Source organism: Rhamphochromis sp. 'chilingali' (genome assembly GCF_963969265.1).
Source record: "Rhamphochromis sp. 'chilingali' genome assembly, chromosome: 14".
In the NCBI taxonomy this organism is placed as follows: domain Eukaryota; kingdom Metazoa; phylum Chordata; class Actinopteri; order Cichliformes; family Cichlidae; genus Rhamphochromis; species Rhamphochromis sp. 'chilingali'.
The window spans coordinates 9,882,084-9,901,108 of record NC_137941.1 but is presented as its reverse complement, the minus strand read 5'-3'; the positions used below and the strand labels follow the sequence as shown (position 1 = coordinate 9,901,108).

The 19,025-nt window shown below is 40.1% G+C and overlaps 1 protein-coding gene across 45 annotated transcripts in view; it reads left to right on the top strand.

The window, feature by feature from the left end:
• clasp1a (cytoplasmic linker associated protein 1a) overlaps positions 1-19,025 on the top strand; it is a 97,125-nt gene that overhangs the window by 58,252 nt on the left and 19,848 nt on the right. For 5 of the 45 annotated variants that reach the window (XM_080903212.1, XM_080903208.1, XM_080903222.1 and 2 more), the window contains exons 19-29: positions 1,001-1,171; positions 2,502-2,525; positions 6,277-6,387; positions 6,787-6,813; positions 8,574-8,738; positions 11,692-11,796; positions 14,518-14,580; positions 15,384-15,487; positions 17,239-17,262; positions 17,823-18,067; positions 18,689-18,752. In XM_080903212.1, coding sequence (XP_080759338.1) covers positions 1,001-1,171; positions 2,502-2,525; positions 6,277-6,387; positions 6,787-6,813; positions 8,574-8,738; positions 11,692-11,796; positions 14,518-14,580; positions 15,384-15,487; positions 17,239-17,262; positions 17,823-18,067; positions 18,689-18,752 — 1,103 coding nt within the window. Of the gene's footprint in view, positions 1-1,000; positions 1,172-2,501; positions 2,526-6,276; positions 6,388-6,786; positions 6,814-8,573; positions 8,739-11,637; positions 11,797-14,517; positions 14,581-15,383; positions 15,488-17,238; positions 17,263-17,822; positions 18,068-18,688; positions 18,753-19,025 lie in introns of all 45 variants that reach the window. The other 40 variants (XM_080903223.1, XM_080903191.1, XM_080903180.1 and 37 more) reach the window with 22 other exon arrangements.

The window sequence follows — 19,025 nt, the reverse complement described above, 5'->3', positions numbered from 1 at the left end:
CTATTATTGAGGTGAAAAGACCACTGAAGTAGACAAGCCAGCAGTTGGCCATTCAACCTGCCCAACCTGTTTACTGGCCGTGGCCCATTGGAGCATTGGTTATGATGAACCCTGGCTCTTAACAGATTTATGTTTAGATCAGTGAGACTGATCATCTTTGGGTTTCAGTAGTGATGCATACACTGAACATTTCCATTTTGAGTCGCATGCACTGTGTCACTTCACGTTATCATTTCCCCTGGACCAAGCTGATTAAGAACTCCTGAGATTTAAAATCGGGGAGCTTGATGGTGGAGAGATGATGGGGTGTTAGAGGATCAATACAAGATGCCTCAGACTGAAAGATTGCACAAGTTGAGAGAAAAACATCTAAATTACGGAGCTGTGTTAAGTGTGTTAAATTCACCTCAATTTATGGTGGAAGTCACGTTGCAGCAGTAAAATAAACAGTTGAAAACTGTCACCACAAGGTGGCAGTATTTCAGCAGAAGGGTTTATTGTAGATGCCCACCCCAACCAACATTACATTTACATTGTTCTGCCTTGAAAGTCGACTTATAGTCTGGTTTTTTATGTTTCTGTACTGATTAGTAACTGTCTGTTCTGTCCTCCTCTACTACATAACCAGCTTAAATTAAAATTAAAGTTATTTAGGTGCAACATGCATGTAGTGCTGTAAAAACATATGCGTGCAGAATCTGGCAGTTGGCATGGAGTGGAAATTAAACCTAAAGAAAGCAAGAAGAATATTTAGTTCACAGTTGGTTGCAGAGTGTTTTACAACAGCTAGTACAGAGCTTTTTGCACAAGAATTAAAACGGATTTAAAAGGAGTACAAGAATTCAACAAAGATGTCAGAATCTGGCTTTTAAACTCAGTTTAAGTGCTTTCGAAGTTCAGCCATGCTTCCATCTGAGTGTAGAAAATGGATCCTGAAACTGGAAAATGTAAAAGCATCATAAGGTAGCCATGATACAGTAACATCTCTGTGTTGCCACAGGTAAGCTTGTGGGATCCAGGGTGCCGTCCACTCCAGGATCCCTCCAACGCTCCCGCAGTGACATCGACGTAAACGCCGCCTCCAGCGCCAAGTCTCGTCTGTCCACTGTTCCCGCCTCCTCGCCGTTCAGCTCTGCAGCTGCTCTTCCACCAGGGTCCTACGCCTCTTTAGGTAACTGATCACTCTCCTCCTTCTAACCCGCTCAAACCAAAAAGGAAGACCACTTTCTGGTATTCAGCACATGTTGCTCACACTCTTATTTCTCAAAATGAAACATTTCGCTCTCCGTAAACGTGCACGAGGACAGATAGCTCCCCAGTAACAAACCATAGGATTCACCCAGTGAACAAACAACACAGAGTAAACAGAGGAAGTCTTGCAGATCCTTCGTTTAAGTTTGCAGAGTGAAGGAGTCTTATCAGTACACAGTGCCTTTCATTATTTTATTCAATATCGTACAATCGAGATGCATTGATTACAATTAGGTCTGGTTTTTCATTACAGGAGTTCAGTTTCATCATATGATTATTTTTGTCATGTGTTACAGAGCTTCACCACATTTCAGAAGCCTCTGTCTTTGAACATAGATTTCTTGTACTAATAAAAATGATCTGCCTCGTATCACTCACTCTGACTCTATAATTACACATTGAAAAACCACTAGATATTTTATAAAAAATCCTGAACTACAGTCATTTTTAAATTTAATGTACAGTTAATGCCATTCCCCTGACCGGTACTTAGATTTCTGGACAGATGAGCAGCAAGGCTATAGGTTTTTCTGAGGGTGATCAATCAGTTCATCTCTATTTTACAGTTAGAAGGGTTAAATGAGGAGAACACTGTTTTCCCTAGAAGAAGGTGACCCCTCTGACCCCATAATTTCCACCCGCCGTTGGGTGAATATGACACTAGTCGCATTTCCTGGGCGCCATGATGTTTAGAAGAGCAGCTCAAGTAGCTGAGGGGCAAACTGAGCCTCTTCCATGTTACAGTAAGAACTACTAAAGCAGCAGTTTAGCAAAAGTCCCAAATAAACAGATTAGTCTCCTGTCATCTTGAGCTATTGAAGCATTTCTCCTGTAGTCAGTGGCTTTTATGGAGCTGCCCGGGAATATTAATAACTGCTGATGTTGCCATTAGACTGTTCTGTCAACAGGAACTGTTTAAGTCCTCCACTGACACTTTACACAAATTGATTGGTTGAGGCTGAGTGGCCCCCTGCTGTGATGGCCGCCTGTTTAAGCTAATGCGAGAAGTTTAAGCCACTCCCTCCCAATAGATGAGATATTTTGTGTAATCTTTTCCCCATGCACAAACTTCTCTCCCTGCTTTGTTCTCCTCCAATGAGTCCCTATGGCTCCATAATGACCCTAACTAATTACGATGAGGCCCCTTGCTCACCCACTCATGCCTGTTGCTGCTTCAATTGCTACTAATGACTTCCTCTGTGCCTCTCCTCCCACTCTTTGCTGCACCGCCTTTCTTAAATGCCCCATAGATGGCACTCCTGGTAAAAGTGATGGTAAGAACTGTGTGTATGAGTGTTTCTCTTTTGTCAGATGTCACAATGTTTACATTTCCTCTTCATCTGTGCTCTCTTTTCCTCTCTTTATCCCTTCTAAGTAGTCTTTCTAGTTTTGTGGACCTCTGCATGGACTGTCTGCATGGATTTCCTCCTTCTGACTGTAACCCTAACAAACGGGTCACTGCATGAAAAATCAATCAGCGGCTACCACCTGACTCCCTCACATTTTTCTACAATAACTTCACCACGCTAAATTTTACCTCCATACTTTGAATATTCTCAGCGTTACAGACCATCAGAGTACATAAGTAAAGTTGGAGCTTACTCATGTGGAAAATCTTATATTTGTGAAGTTATGAGGAATCAAAAATGCACTTTGAGGGTCAGTAACTGAGAAAATAGTCATAGTATGAAGGCTTCACTCAATATACTGAAGTTAATGTACAAAAAAAAAATCTGTTGATTTTGAGGCTTCAGGTCTTTTCTGATGTGGTTGATTTTCTTTTTTTATGGAATGACCCAAATGTATCCATCAGCTGTCTAATTTGAACAGCAGTTGAATCCACTGTTACTGTATCATACTCTACAGAAAAGGTTCTCATGGTGTGCTGCAGGGTGGCATGCACTAAATGGGTCCACAGTTTGATTTCCTGTCACGGTGTTGCTACCTCCAGTGCCACTCATAGGTTTGGGGTCTCTTTGAAGTGTCCTCGTGTTGTTTAACGCTAATGAAAAAAGACACAAACTAAAAACTAACTTAGATTCTGATGACTTCAAAAAATAGATCACAGGAAAAAAACACATCGAATGAAAGGATGGAAGGAAAAGGAGGGAAGTAAAAGCAACCTTCAGGCAGTAAACTGAAAGACAGACCAAGGACAAACGTCCACAGTAATGGGAATAAGACACAAGGCACACATCTGATCACGCTTGAACTTTTCAGGTAACTTTATCAAGACGCATCTGCAGACTGTATACAAGTGTAACACAGACACAAACTGGTGCTCAATAATATCCAGATAAAGTCCTAGAATTTTCATATGTCTTGTTTTAGTCAGACACTTCCATTTAAAAAAATCAGGCACACCCCTAATAATGCAAACATTAAGCCTTAATACAGTTTAAGCAGGCAAGTTTTTTAAAAAGGTGTCATTAAAGGGAACTGCAGTTTAATTCTAATACTAGCGGACCTAGTTTTCGAGTTAAGGAAACGCATTATCAACAGGCAATAGCTTCAGCTAGTCAGTCAGTGTTACACCCATTTAAATTGTGTCAGAGCTGTAATGATAAAAACCAAAACGTGGCTGTAAACAACGGCTGCTCTGTAATGTCGTGCCAAGTGTGAGACGTAATGAGGGCTGCAGTCAGCCTCTGCAGCCCTCGCTCTGCAGGTAGGAGAGCGAGTGAAGTTCTGTTACTGAGCCTGCAGCCGCAGGTGGACGTGCACTGATGCTCACTGTACCAGCAGCGGTCTAGTACAATGCCTGAAACTGTGTAATAAAGAAGCTCAGCCTTCTTCCATGGATCAAGAAATGCAAACTGTGAGAGGAAGGAACAGTCAGAAAAATCCAATCCACTCTGTGATTTTCCACAGAAAACCTGAGTGGTGTCATTAGTGTAGATGAGTTTGAATGGCCGATCAGATAAGGTTTTTTATGATCTGCTGTAAGTCTCGATGAATATATGAAGAGATAACGCACACAGTCTAATCACTTCCTATACGCCTCAAGGGGATTTATTTTTAGCATGTTGTATAATCCCTGTTATCATTGTCGCCAGTTTTCAAGTGCTATTCTTGACGTGTTGCATAAGAGCACACTTTAGATGTTCTTGCTGAGTTGGCTTTTGCCCATAACTTATCGTACAATCGTTCAGTGAACCTGCAGACTGGGCGGTTGCCGCTGTCTTCACTTTTATTGCACCTCGCACTTTATAACAGGGCTGTAGAGGTGAGAGGATGAAAACCTTTATCGCAGAAATACATTTGTATCAAAAGCAAAAAGATCTGCAGAAAATAAAACGTTAGGATAGAAAGATATTTTAGCTTTTCTTCCACAAATGCCCTGCAGGATGGATTTTCAGTTACCCTTTTAGCTTTCAGCAATGCAAATAATTTTTGTTGCATATAAGTTTGAATGTTTGTTTTGTCCCCAATTCCCAAGACCGTAGAGAGCATGTGGGAAAATCCAAAGGTGGCAGTTAGGGTTACTTATCATTGCTGAGGACTTAGACCTGAGAAGGTTATGATAATTAAAGCCGAACTGATTGTAACCTTTTTGCCTCCAGTTTATCAGTTCTTCTTGGTTGGAATTATGAAGGTTTATGATGTTGTCTAAAAGTGCAGAATGCATTTTAATTATTGTGTAGAATATGTGATGTAACAAGGTGTACATGTTTAAAATGTCAGAGTACTCTTTACAGTTATACAATCTTCTTCAGCCACAGAGCAGCTCTGAAAGATGTTCAGTGTTTGTTTATCTTTAAGTCTCGGTCAAAAAGTCTGAAGATATTTCTTGTGGTTTCTGTTAGGGTAAAAAGGAAGTGGTTAGCTTTGCTTGCATAAGTTAATCCGAGACTTCATGTCAGGTAGGGATTTTCAGCCTTGAGCCTAGCTTAGTGTTTTGGTCAAGGGGTGGATCTGACTGAGACACTCCATGCTGGGACAAGAGGAACATGTCAATCACAAGGTAGTCCTGCCTTAAAACATCTCATACTTTAAGGTCCTTTTTGACTCTAATGGGACAATAATTTCCAAAATGAACATCAGGTTTGATTCATTAAGACTTGAAATCAAAGACCGAGACCATAAACAACCATAGAAGAGAATCCATGTTCAATGGACTCTAGAAACTTGAGAAAATACAACACGCACATTAAATTAAAACACCAGTTATTGATTACCATACTCTGTCAAAGCTGCTTTGTAGCTGGGTTGGCCTGCATGGACAGATGACAGTGACAGCACTTCTTACCATGAATAAAGGAAGCTTATTGTAATTACACAGAATTGTTTTGAATCCAAACTCTAGAACTGAAAAGTAATGCAAGGAATTACTAAACAGGCAAAGCAAATAACCTTTGACGATCACCACAATACACTCCAGTGACATGCGGCCATGCACTAAACTGCTGAACACGTCATTTCCAAACCCAAGACACCCTTTTTCAGAGCAAAAATCAAAGCAACATAGATACCCTACAATATTATAGAAATAAACCCAATAATCCATTGATTTCCTATGAGAACCACGGGGCAACACTAAGACAGCAGGTAGACATTCAGCAGAATGAGGCTCATGGACGATGACTATCTACTGATTGGGTGGGCGAGGGAACTTAGAGATCTTTCTTATTTCCCTTCTTTACATATGAACACAGAGTTTACCTTAAAAAAAATTACTTTTTAAGTTAATTTTTAATGAAACATTGGAATTATCTCAATGTATGGTCTTTAAAAAGTCCTTTTCTGAATAGCACGAGTTACAGATTCAGGAATGCCTTTCCTGTCTGGCGGGTCACAAGAAACACTGAGAACTATTTGTGAACACTAACAAAGCCAGGTGTGTCTGTTTCCCCTTCATGTTTTCAGAGCAGCTCTGTCTCCTCATCCAGGTCTGCTTCATTCTGTTTCCTCAGACTTCTTCTTCTCCAGCGTCTCTGTCCAGGGCTGGGTTGAACCGCAGTCACTCCCATCTATTAAACCTTCTACCCCCCCTCTTGCTCTTTCTCCCTTTTTCTTTTCATCCAGGTCGCGTTCGCACAAGGAGACAGAGCTCGGGCAGCGTTGGCGGAGCCAGCTCTTCTTCAGTGGTGGACAGCAGGGGGCGAAGTCGGGCCAAAGTGGTCTCACAGTCCCAGCGTATGTATAGACACCTCATGCATGTGCTTAAATAGCGATGTTAGAGTGAAATGTGAGCATGAAGCTGTTTAACCAGCTTTTGCACATCCGGCTTTACAAAGCTGCAAAGCCTGCGCTGAACGTTCATTGTTGTGTGCTGCTTTAACATCCCCTCGACATGTGTTTCTTCTGTGCAGTCTTGTGTTTTTGTTTATGTGTGCCTCCATACATGCACGCTTTGTTGCTTTTGTGTGTGTTGTGTTATCTTTGTACGTTGCTTAGATCTGTGAGCTCACAGCTAACATGTCCACAGCCACCCAGAGTGCATGCTGGGAACAAATCAATGAACATAACCCCTTCTGTCTCATTCTGACTGATCTCGATCTCCACCCTGTCCTGCCTATCGCTTCCATCACCCAGGATCAAGATCAGCCAATCCCATCAGTGGTAAGGCCTCAGCTTCAACCAATCACAAGACAGATGCCTCACCTTTCATACCTGACTTATAGCATTGCGTTAAATCTTCATTGTATCCTCACTGTTTAGTCAGTAACATCAGTCAACCACCGTCTTTGCCCATCATAGTCTAAAACTGCACCAATTTAATTTTAGCGACTGGATGGATGGTTGGTTGGATAGATAGAAACTTTATTGATCCCACAAGGAAAATTATTGTGTTACAGCATTAGCCAGATAACGAATAAAATAGTACAGTCTATACAACATTAATAAACAACATAGTTAATTGCATATTAAAGGCCTTATACTTTAAGAGACAATGCAAAAATGGTATATATACAACAGTGATTTAAAAAAACAAAACATATTTAAATTGAAGTTAGGTGAAGAAAAGTAAGACTCATCTGGTGCAAGAGAGTAGTGCAAATTGCATTAATAAGTGATACATTATAAATCTAAGAAACAGCTGCAAGACAGTAAATTTGATAGGTTAAATTGGTAAATTTTGGTAAATAAGCATTACCCACAATGCACTTTTCTCCAGTGAATGATCAGAAAACGACCATACTTGTGTCATCTCCTCTATGTCGCAGACATTAAACTGCTGCAGTTTATTCAAACTATGACATTTCAAATACGAATGCAAACGGTGACATCGCCAACGACAGCAGTGATTCAACGCAGTTCTATAAATGAAGTCCACTCTAAAGCTTTGCACGTAGTCTCGTTGTGTCACCCTACAGTATCTGCATGTTTCTCACACTTTCCAGCTATTAGTAATTTTGTGAGGTTTTGTTGGGGTTATTTTTCCACTGTGGAAGGCATTGTCTGTTCCCATTTACTTTGAACAAGTGTCCTCCATCCTTCACCCCACATGTCCAAGCTGTAGATTTTGTTTTTGATTGTTTAACCTTCAAGTGACCAAGTTACATGTTTCTGTGTGCCACATGTTTCCTTCCTACATGGTTTCTGTGAGGAAAGCTGTGTGAATTTTTTTAAATTCATTAATTTGTTGGTAATTATTTTATAGTTGGGCTTTTCATTTTCAGATATTTTTAGTGTTTCTCTAGAAAATCTGTGAAATCTTTCACATCTAAAAAACAAAAAAAAAACCAGACATGTGGTAGTAACAAACTAACAGCCTGATATTTCTGTAATTGTGCACATTTACTAAGCATTATCTACAGCAGTGTTTCCCCACGTTTTGGAGCCACAGCATATATTTTACATTAGAAAAGTCACATCGCACCACCAAACAAAAATGTCACAAAAAGCATATATTAAGATATCTCAGAGAGGAGAGTTTCACTGGTCTGGCCCACAGATTTTCAATGTTGATGCCACCATGTAAAACTGGTGGGCCACATAACCGTGGAGTTTAGCGTCCCTGTTTTAGATGGCCTGTCATGTAACAAACAAAACAGTGAATGGGTGGGACAGACAGACAGATCCATTACAAGAATAAAATAAAAGCAAAGAAATAAAGTCTAAAATCTGATGGTCCCACTTGGCCGTTTTAGTGGCTACCACAGCTCGGTCACTTGATGGTTTACGACTGTAATTTACCTGTCTTTGAAGCTCTGTGTTGTCACTGTGATTCACCTTTAAAGATGGGATGGGTTTGTGCCTAAAATAGAAGAACACATCATAATCTGTCAGATTTATGGGCTGCAGTGTCCTTACAGGACTATCTCAGCCACTTTTTTCCTGTTTGTCCTTTTTAATTTTTTATTTTTTTGTCCTAACAGCCGGTAGTCGCTCCAGCTCTCCGGGTAAGCTACTCAGTCACAGCAGCTACGGACGGATCCCTCGAGCCACGGCATCAGCCTCCACCACTCCGGCAGACAAGCGCAGCAGGATCCCTCGCAGCCAGGGCTGCAGCCGGGAAACCAGCCCCAGCCGATTAGGCCTTGGTAAGGACCTGACTCTGGAGCGGCACACTCACTGCATTTACTATCTGTATACGACAATAACATAGAATTAAACTTAAAGCACCTTCAGAAACAGGAAAAGTTCACAGAAAGTGCCTTCTAGTTAAGGCAAACAGTAAAAGTGTACAAAAATATGGAATATAAAACATCAATTATGATGGCATTTAGAACAATTAAAAGTCAAATGTGATAGCAATGCAATAAAAAGCACAGCAAAAATTAACAAACCTGCATAAATAACAGTAAAAATGTAAATTACACCCCAGTTATGATAAAAGTAGAATAAACAAATAAGAGAATCTACACATTAGAGAGAATGCTGTATGAAAAAGTGACAGTGGACATAAACAACGGGGAGTCTGTGCACTGAGACATACTGATGCACGTCTCCACCAGGCATTGCAAACTGAGGGAATCCACGTTTCAGTAAATAATAATAATTAATTACTGTTATACTATTCATTTAGTTAGCATTTTTAAAATGCCGAGGCAGAGTTCTATATAGAATTCAATAAAAGAGCTCACCATCAGTAATAACGATACAATAAGGATAAACAGCTATTTAAAATGAGGCATAAAGCTTCCATCAAAACATAGAACAATCAGAATAATATGACCTGTAAGTATGAATAAAATAAATAAAAAATATAAGTGAGGAAGAAAGTGGTAGAGGAGAAATAAAAACATATGAAAAATATGTTTAAAAAAAGTCTTAAGGAGAGATTTAAGGGTAGATGTTCAGTCACAGGCACGTTGAAACTGGAACTAATGCCTGAAAAACGTGTTAATGATGCGCGGCTTGTTTATAAAACCCTGAATATAAAGATTCTTATTAATTGAATTCTTACAAGTGATGATTTTTGAAATGGCTCCTGAAGCCAGCAGCAGTCTGTATTTATTCCATTAAACACACTTTAGTCCTGACTTGTTTCTGCAGTTTTCTGATATTTGATGCATAAATAGGAATTGTAATTGTGCAGGGAATGAATTGCTTATTTAGTGTCACTATTAATATGACATAACTGTGCAGAAGAAAAACAAGAAGCTGGCCCAGATCTCACACAGTGTTCCTTTGACTGGCTGCACGGCATTGACCCCTCAGGTGTGCTGATCACCATGTGTCACAGGAACACATGTACAGATAGCTGAAACTGGACTTTCCTATCTTTCTGATAAAAACATTAAGTCCTGTTTGTTTTGTGTGCTGTACATTTCCATGAGCGAGTTTATTACGCAGATCATAAATCAGTAATACAGTAAATTGCGATATGATTCCCGCCCTTAAATATTTACTCCTCACAGGTATATTCTGACCTACGATATCTCACAACAGGGCCAAAAAATTTTTTTTTTTGTTTTTTATTGAAATTGTTTGGTTTGAACTTGTATTTGTTAAACTTTTGAGAAAAATTACAAAAGATGCTGCAGCCTGTGTGCAGATTACTTGGTGGTGTTAACAAACGACCTCCTCTGTAAAAGAAAGATGGAAACCAAAACTGAGAGCACCACTACAAAACAAACCCAAAGAAATCTGTTTCTCAGTTATGTTGGCAGCCACGTGCACTTCTGGACTTCTGCACTTTTTTGGGGGGGGTGTTTTTTTTTTAGATAACTCTGTACAAGTTCTGTTTTTAATCCAGGTCCGATGGTTTCCTCTGAATATTCCTTCTCAGACGTTAGTTAAAGTTTACAGTCTGACCTTGGGAGACAAATTCAACCCAAAGAATATTTGGGGATGCAAGCATGCTCCTGGTCTCACATTTCACCTGCTGTCTTTTGGTCTGGAGACTGTGGATGAAAATCCAGAATAAAAATCTAAAATCTGATCAGTCCTACCCGCAGACACAGCGCTCATCACCAGAAACATGTTCTCTGTGAAGTTTAGGTCACTTTAAAACGTCAGTTCTTGACTGAGCAGTGCAAGTGTTCAGAACAGAAATCTAAAGATAGCAGAGATGCTGTTAGTATTGTGGACGTTCCCAAGAAGATGATCTTTAATGATCTTGCTGTTTTATTTTTATTGATTTCGTGGTCCAGTACCTTAAGAATTCCTGTGCACCACACCTCTCCTCTCTGGCTGCCCTGCTGTAGGGCCAGGCACAGTCATGACTTTTCAGACTTACAGGTCCAAACTCTTATTGGTCTTTTTTTCATGAAGCTCTTCAACCCTCGATCGGTTGCTTGTTACCTGATGAAAGACTATAAGTCAAAAACTGTTTGGTTTTTCTGATAAATTTGGTTTCTTGTCAAGTGTTTCTTTGTGTTTGTTTATAGATTTGATTTGAGATGGGAAAGAGGTCTTTATTTTCTTCACTTGCTCATTTGTATTTTTTCTTCTTTACAAATCCTGCTGTTTTGATCTGTTTCTCACAAGTTAACAGTTTGAAGCCTGAGCTCGTGTTTGGATCTAATCTTTCCTGGCCATGTGCTGTATGACTGACTCTCACTCACCCCTACTGCTGTTTGTCATTTTCTTTACTCTCACCATTTTCCTTCTGTATCTGCTTTTTTTTTTTAATCTCTCGTAGTCTCTCTGTATTAGCCGACTCAATGACAGAGGTCAGGAGTTTGACTCTATTGATTGGTTTATGAATCAGTTGATTTTCTGTGCTATCCTTTACACTGTTCTGCCAAAACTCATAAACATGGGCTGCGCAGAAATCTCCTGTCTCCAATGACCATACACATTGTTGTAATCTCTTCATTGTTCAACCACTTAAAACAGTTTATATTGTTGGCTATTACATGCTCCAGGACCCTCATCCGAGGCTTCATGCTTCCAGTATTCTTCTCTCTCTGTCTTCCTCTCTCCGAGCCTCATTCCCACCTTTTCTCCTATGGATGCACACTGACACTCCCACCTAACTTGTTGTCCTAACAGCCAGCCTGTGTGGTAAACCTCTTCTTCCTGCTGCTCTCCCCTACCGCACGCTAGCCCGGAGCCGCATTCCCCGTCCCAGCATGAGTCAAGGTTGCAGTCGCGACACCAGTCGTGAGAGCAGCCGTGACACCAGCCCCGCTCGGGGCTTCACTCCTCTGGGTGAGTATCTCCGAGCTCACGGCTGTCTGGACTCTCTCCTAGTGAGCTTACCAACTGAACAAAATGTACCTGATGCTTAAACGAGCTTCCTGCTCCAGTCTTCTGTCTGGTCTCTGTGTTCTCTGTAGCATCTGAAATCTCTGCATGCCTTCCTCTGTGCATGAACTGTGTCTGCTCTGTTTTTCCTCTTCTTAATTTAATTGTTTTCCTATATAAGAGATTTACCTCAGTGTTTCTGTGCTGGGCTTTTTTTAAGAGGGATTCCTGTAATTGAAATAGTTGTAAGTGAAATCATGTGCAGATGAAGGGCTTTTTAATCTCTCTGCAGAATTTTTGAAATCTAAGCATAAACAAAGTAGTAAAAATTACTTCTCGGAGAAGCAGTAACCAATCGTTGTCTAGACCCTCCTCCAGTTCTTCCTGGATAAGGACAGCAAGATTTTCCTAATCCAAACTAAAGACATATCTCTCTAGCACATCCTGGGTCTTCTTTGCAGGAGCAGCAGATCTACTCTGATCTTCTCCAGAATGACTGACCTTGTCATCCTATTCTTAAGGCCACCAGTACACCCACTACATTGGTCACATTGCACACAACCAGTGACGTAACCACACAGCCACATGTATCCTTGCTGTTACGGCACAGGTCGCTGCTGCATTATTCTCCTGAACAATCAGTTTTTTCCACAAACTTCATTTTTTCAAACTTAATCTCTGAACTTCTGTAGTGATACATCATTAAAACAGTCATGAACACTAACATGTTCGTAGACTCGTGTCTTCAACCCAGCTGCAGTGGCACAATGCGTAGGATTACAGAAATCAAGAGGCGTGACGTCAAGTTTGTTGTAAAGAGGCATTCACCAGATGGTGGTAAAATGGTGCACAGAGGGCTCAGCCACCATATGAAGCTCATTCTCAACACTTGTATGCATGATCTTATTCACTGAGTTATTACCCCTAATTCACGGTCACAGATTAGGGTATGAACATAGCTTGACCAGCTTCACCTTCATGCTCAGCTGTCTCTTCAACACAACAGCCGGACACAGCATCCACATCCTCTCAGATGTTTCATCAATCCAGCTGTCAATCTGTCTTCCCTAACATGTGAAAAAGACCTGGAGATGTTTGAACACTTGCATAAGTGGGCAAACCACTCACCTCAGATTCAGAGTGTTTTCTTGATAAACACAAAGGGAGATGCATGGATTGGCTCTCCTGTGGGTCCACCACCTGCAGGAGGAGGGGTCCAGTGTTTTGTGGAGCAGGTAGTGGTCAAATGTAGAGGCCTCTATGGACTTGATACCCAATCTCACTAGTTCCAGTAAACTGGATTTGGATTTATTCAAACATCATAGACATGTTTGCCAATTAAATGGTGAGAAATGCCTTTGCCTCTACCGTATGCAGACTGGTCCCGCTTACTGTCATCACACCATTCTCTGCCAGGAAAATCTCTCTAAATTTCTTTGGACCCAAACCCAAAAACTCTAAACTGTGAGAGTAACAGCATCTTTTTCTGTTCTCTGTTAAAGAATTTTTTGCTTTATGTTGCTCTGCCAGCAGACACAGTTCAGTTATTCATTTTGGTGCCTTTTCACAGCTAATATTTTGATTTATCACGGTAGAAAAAAATAAGTGAATGAATATCGGTTGATTCCATTTTTTTCAAGTATTAGAAACATAAGTGTTTTTCTTAATTTGAAAAATCAAAATGTGTGCTGGGAAAAAGGCTACATGTTTTCACCGACGTTTAATGTTAAAAAATTATTTGTTATTATGACGGGCAACACCTCCTGTTATCCTGTACACGTGACCTGTTTTTACTCTGCTGAACTGATCTGAACGATCTGTGTTTGCACAGGTTAAGAGCAAGAAATGGAGCTAAAGCAGGTTTTCTTCAGTTTTATGTCAAATCATAACACTTAAAAGTGTAATATGCAGAATGGTTGGATAATGCAAAAAGGCAGATTTATGTTTCAGTTTGGCTAGAAAGGGTAACATTATGTTGCCAGAGTGGCTTAAACCTGCAAGTCTGATTGCATATTGTTGTCTATGAGAAAATAAACACTTCCCTGATGAGTTTCAGTCTCAGTCACTAGTTTCAGGTATTACTGAATAAAATGTGTCGTTCATTTTGGACATTTTTATCACATTAAACTCAGAAAGGACAAAATCACTATTGTAAGAACAAGAGTAGCGTTGTTTACTAGCCAAATATTTTTGACACTGCTCCCAATCCATTAAGCTCTGCCAAGATGCAGCCTCAGGGTGAAAAATCAGTCAATCAAACAAAAAGCAGTTCATCTAATGTCCACTAGAGGCTCCAGCAGCGCACGTGTCCACATAGACTCCCATATAGACTTAGACACCAACATTAAAATGTCCAACTTTACAGCAGAAATCAACATGTTTACAGATAAACAAAGAACTGGTTTGGTCTCCATGTAATAATTGTAACATTGTTTTGTTTTGTTTTTTCTTTTTTTAAAGTTGGACATTTTAATATGATAGCAATTAATTCACTTTTGGCTTCAAGTGGACTTGAGAGGAACTGTCGTTTTCAGGACTGCCTGGGAGCCCATTGAGCCCAGGAGGAGGTGCTGAAACCAGTGTTGCATGAAGCTCAGCCCAGCAGAGTAAAAATGGCTTCTGTCTGTGTGTTTGCACCACTAACCCTTTGGTCCGGATGTTGCCCACCTTTCGTTTCCCTCGCAGCCTCCCGACGTCACTCCCGTTCAACCAGCGCTCTCTCCACAGCCGACCCCCACGGCCAGTCAGGTGACCTGCATGATCAGATTCCCCAACTAGCCAAGCCGCTTTCAGTTTCCTCCCATTTTTTAAAATATTACACACAAATCATGCCGGCCAGCATGCTTCTGTGGATGTGTACAGTGACGTGACTACAGGCAACATTTATAGTTGGTTTTATGTTCCCTGCTCAGTATTTTATTCAGTACTTTTGTAATTAAGCATGTAAAGGGAAAATTTTATTTTATTTATTTTATTTTATGTTCTTGATACAGTGTTCACTCTTTTGCATTCCCGGTGCCTTATTTTTCTTATATTTTTTCTGGTTAGCTGTGATTTATTTATTTATTTTGTTTAATTCAGTGGCCTCTAGTGTGTTTATAGCTGCGGTTACATTTTTTTGTGCTAATGTGAAATTTGTTTCGTGGCATTAAATATCTTTCTTTTAAATATATTTTTTGTTTGTTTTTCCATGGTTTTTGTTGTTGTTGTTGTTTTTTTAACATACACGTTTGTTTTTTCCTATTTGGTGAATTGCTGGTTTCTTAAATCCTTCTTCTTCCAAGGGATAAGTATACAGCCGCTGTGATGCATGTCTGTGCTTAGTGGCCGAGGGCCTGGTCACCTGCTGTTTGGGTTTTTCTTCTATAAGATGTTGCTTTTCTTTTTGCTTTTGGTGGTTGGAGCCTTAAATATATTTTCAGCTGTTAATTCACAGCATTTTTCTTTTTGATTGAAGAGACCAGTAAGTAAGAGAAGCAGGTAAGTAACTGTGCATTTGTGCTTTTATTCACCTTCACTTTACTGTCCTCTGTTCCCGTTTCTGTTTGCAGACCGGTACGGTTTGGTGCATCAAGCAAGAATTTCTGCGTCCGTTAATGCCATGAGGGTCCTAAACACCGGCACAGAGGTGGAGGCAGCAGTCGCTGATGCTCTGGTAAGTTGATGGTTTTTGAGAGAAAAGACGCATAATTTAAAATTTGTGATTAACATTAAAAAAAATTTTATATTAAATTAACACGACTGAATGTTGCATAGCAAACAAAAAGACTTGTCTCTACTGGCAACACTTTTAAGAAGTTTATCAGTGTGGAGATATATTGTGTAAACTTTTATCATCAAGTATGAGATATCTTATCTTTTTGGCTTGTGTTTATGTCTGTCCCATTCTTGTGACCTTGTCACCTACCCAACTAGAGAATTAATTGTTCCCCAGTGTTAGAAAATGGATGTAGAAACTATTAGATTTAAAGTCTGTCTGATAAGATAAAATGTTAAAATGAGCAAGTGAGGTCCGGGCAGTTGGTCATCTACCTGCATTAATGGTTGCATGTCCTTATTCAAATCCACACTGCATATTTTCATGTATTAAGTCTTAAATTAGTGCACAATTTTTTTTCCAATCAAAGAGATAGATTGGAAAATTGTTTATTACTGCTTTAGCATTCCCATTTTGTGGGCACTTATCAAACCTCTGACCGCGTGTAAGGTTTAATTTTTCTACTGCGAGGATGAAGGTTTGACATACATAAACACCAGTCAGTGGCAGGAGTCGTCTCAATATTACCAGATGAAAAAAAGAATAAATAAATAAATCTACTGTTGTGGGGTAGCTAGCTAGCATAAACTGCTGGTCTCTCTATGTTTTCCCCTTTTGTCCTTATGCCCAATCAGTCAGGCAGATGGCCGCTCCCCTTGTCCTGTTTGTATTAGAGGTTTCTTCCTGTTAAAAGGGAGTTCGTCTTCCCCACCATCAGCAAGTGCTGCTTACAGAAGATTGTCTGTTTTGGGGGATTTTTGTTTTCTCCAACATTGTTCGCGGTTTACCTTACAGTATAACACACCTTGAGATGATTGTTGTTGTGAATTGGCACTAAATAAATAAAATAAAATTTAATTGGCTATAAATTGTATTTACCAAGAGGGCTCTCATGAGATGGTCCACGATGAGTAAGAGTGAATTTGGAAGGAGGGCCGTATTTTAGTTTTTAAAAAGTACAGTATTGTATTGACTCCATTTTTGATGTAGCTGGTAGTGCTGCATGTTGATTGGTTAGTTAGCACACATGTTCATATAAGCACCTGTTTGCATCCCCTCCAACAGACATTTGAAGTGAAATTAAATCTTTGATGGTTCTTTGTTAAACATTAAATTAAACCCTTCTCTCACCCCAACCGGTTGTGGCAAATGGCCGTCCTTCCTTGAGCCTGGGAGTTTTTTCTTCCCACTGTTGCCAAAGTGCTTGCTCATATGGGGTCATATGATTGTTGGGTTTTTCTCTGTATGTATTATTGTAGGGTCTACCTTACAATATAAAGCTCATTGAGGCGACTCTTGTTGTGATTTGGTGCTGTATAATTATCCAGGTACTTGTACTCCATGAAGCCTTACGTGTCACTTGTGCAATCTTAATTAGTAAGTGTTAAGGATGGATGCTCAGGCCACTGTGAAGACTTCCTTTACTGCTAAAACAGTAGATGTCACCAAACTTAACAATCATTCTGACCTTTTTTCAGGAATACGGAGCTCCATGAAAAAGTTTTACGTTTACTAAGATCAGATATATTTCTAACACGTCTCGTCACATGTGTGTTGCATGCAGAAAAATGGACTGCACTCTTTCTTTGATCCTCCTTTAAACGTTCCCTTTCTCCTCTTTTCCTCTTGGTTGTTTATTACCATTTCAGCTTTTAGGAGACTCCAGGAATAAGGTAGTTGGTCATTTTGCATTTCTGTCCATGTATCCATGCCATCATACACTAACCAAGTAAAGAAAACAATAATGCAGCTTGCCTCATCATAATCGCTCCTCCACCCCAAAGCCTTCTTATTTCTTTATTTTTCTTTATTTTTTTGTTTCACTTTGAATGTTTGTCCATCGCATCCCTGATGTGAGCATCTGTGGTACCAGAGCAGAGACATGTCTTTGTGGTATAAATGTGTTGAACGTCATTGTTTTGGCACATTGCTCATTTTTTGAGATAAGATTAAATATGCTCTTCTGTTTGACGTGTCCCCCACTGCAAGGCCTTTGCTTACTTGTGGCACTGCTTGACTGGCTTTTTATAGGAAGAATGAAAGAAAATGCTTTAAAATGTATTAGAAGAATTTCATATCATCTACGTACAAATTTGGACTTTTTAATTTTCTTAAAGTGTTGAGAAAACCGCATGGCTACCAGATGCAACAGGCAAGCTTTTATCAAGATTGTTACCTCACAGCCGGTCAGTATTTCGGTATCAAATCCTCAGTGTCCGTCTTCCCTTCTCAGAGGAAGACATTGAGACGGAGGTACGAATCCCCGGGGATGTACTCTGACGACGATGCCAACAGTGACGCATCTAGCGCATGCTCGGAGCGCTCGTACGGGTCACGAAATGGAGGAATCCCACATTACTTGCGCCAGACGGAGGATGTGGCTGAGGTCCTGAACCACTGTGCCAGTTCCAACTGGTCTGAGAGGAAGGAGGGCCTGCTGGGCCTGCAGAACCTCCTCAAGAGCCAAAGAATACTGAGGTGGGGGCGTGCTGTCTGTGGGGTATAAAAATACATATGCAAGAAATATGTGCTTTAGTATTTGGGGACTAGTTATTGTTATTATTGTCTTTCTTCAGAGTGGTTCAAAGGTGCACACAAATCACTTTTAGAGGTGATTTCGGATTTGTTGGTTATCTTGAGTAATGCAAATCCCAATGTGTTTGGATACATGCACAACAAAAAGGAGTTATTAAAAAAATCTGTGGTTTCCCTGCGCTTTTCTTCAAGTTACAGGTGAATTTCTTCCTCATTTGGAACAGTCTGTATGTCTGTCTGTTCTATAACCCTTACTAAACAAATCAACCATCCGATTGGTGGCGAACCAGAACAATAACTGTGTACAACCTGCTAGCCAGAGTGAGATAGACTGTAAGGAAATCTGAAAACAGGTAGTTAGCTGAACCCATGGAAGCACATGGTAGATCACCACAGGTGCATTTAAACTCAAGGATAAACAGGTACACAATGATCATTTGCTTTCCCCAAATGCGCTGGCAATGACCTGATGGATTTTATATTTGGCCTTTTGCTTAAAGCTGAGTCATTGATGATTGATTGGTGATGGCTGATTGGTTGTCTGGTTCTGTTGGTTGGCTGCAGTCGCGTGGAGCTGAAGAGACTTTGTGAGATCTTCACACGGATGTTTGCAGATCCTCACAGCAAGGTAATGAATCAGAACTTTACCAACTAAATCAATCCATTTGGATGAACACTGACATCAATATGAATGCATGGTACATTACATGTGTATGCTGTGACTTTTTGGTACTAATGAGGCGTCCCTTGTTGCATGTTCTGCCTTGCTGTGGACTTAACAACAGAGAGTAAGTTTGTTTTTGAATTCATATTCTGCAAATAAATATGAGATTTTAAAAAAACTGCAAGTTTTTTTTTTCCTCCTTAACAAATGTTTTGCATTTTAAATGTATGATCTGTG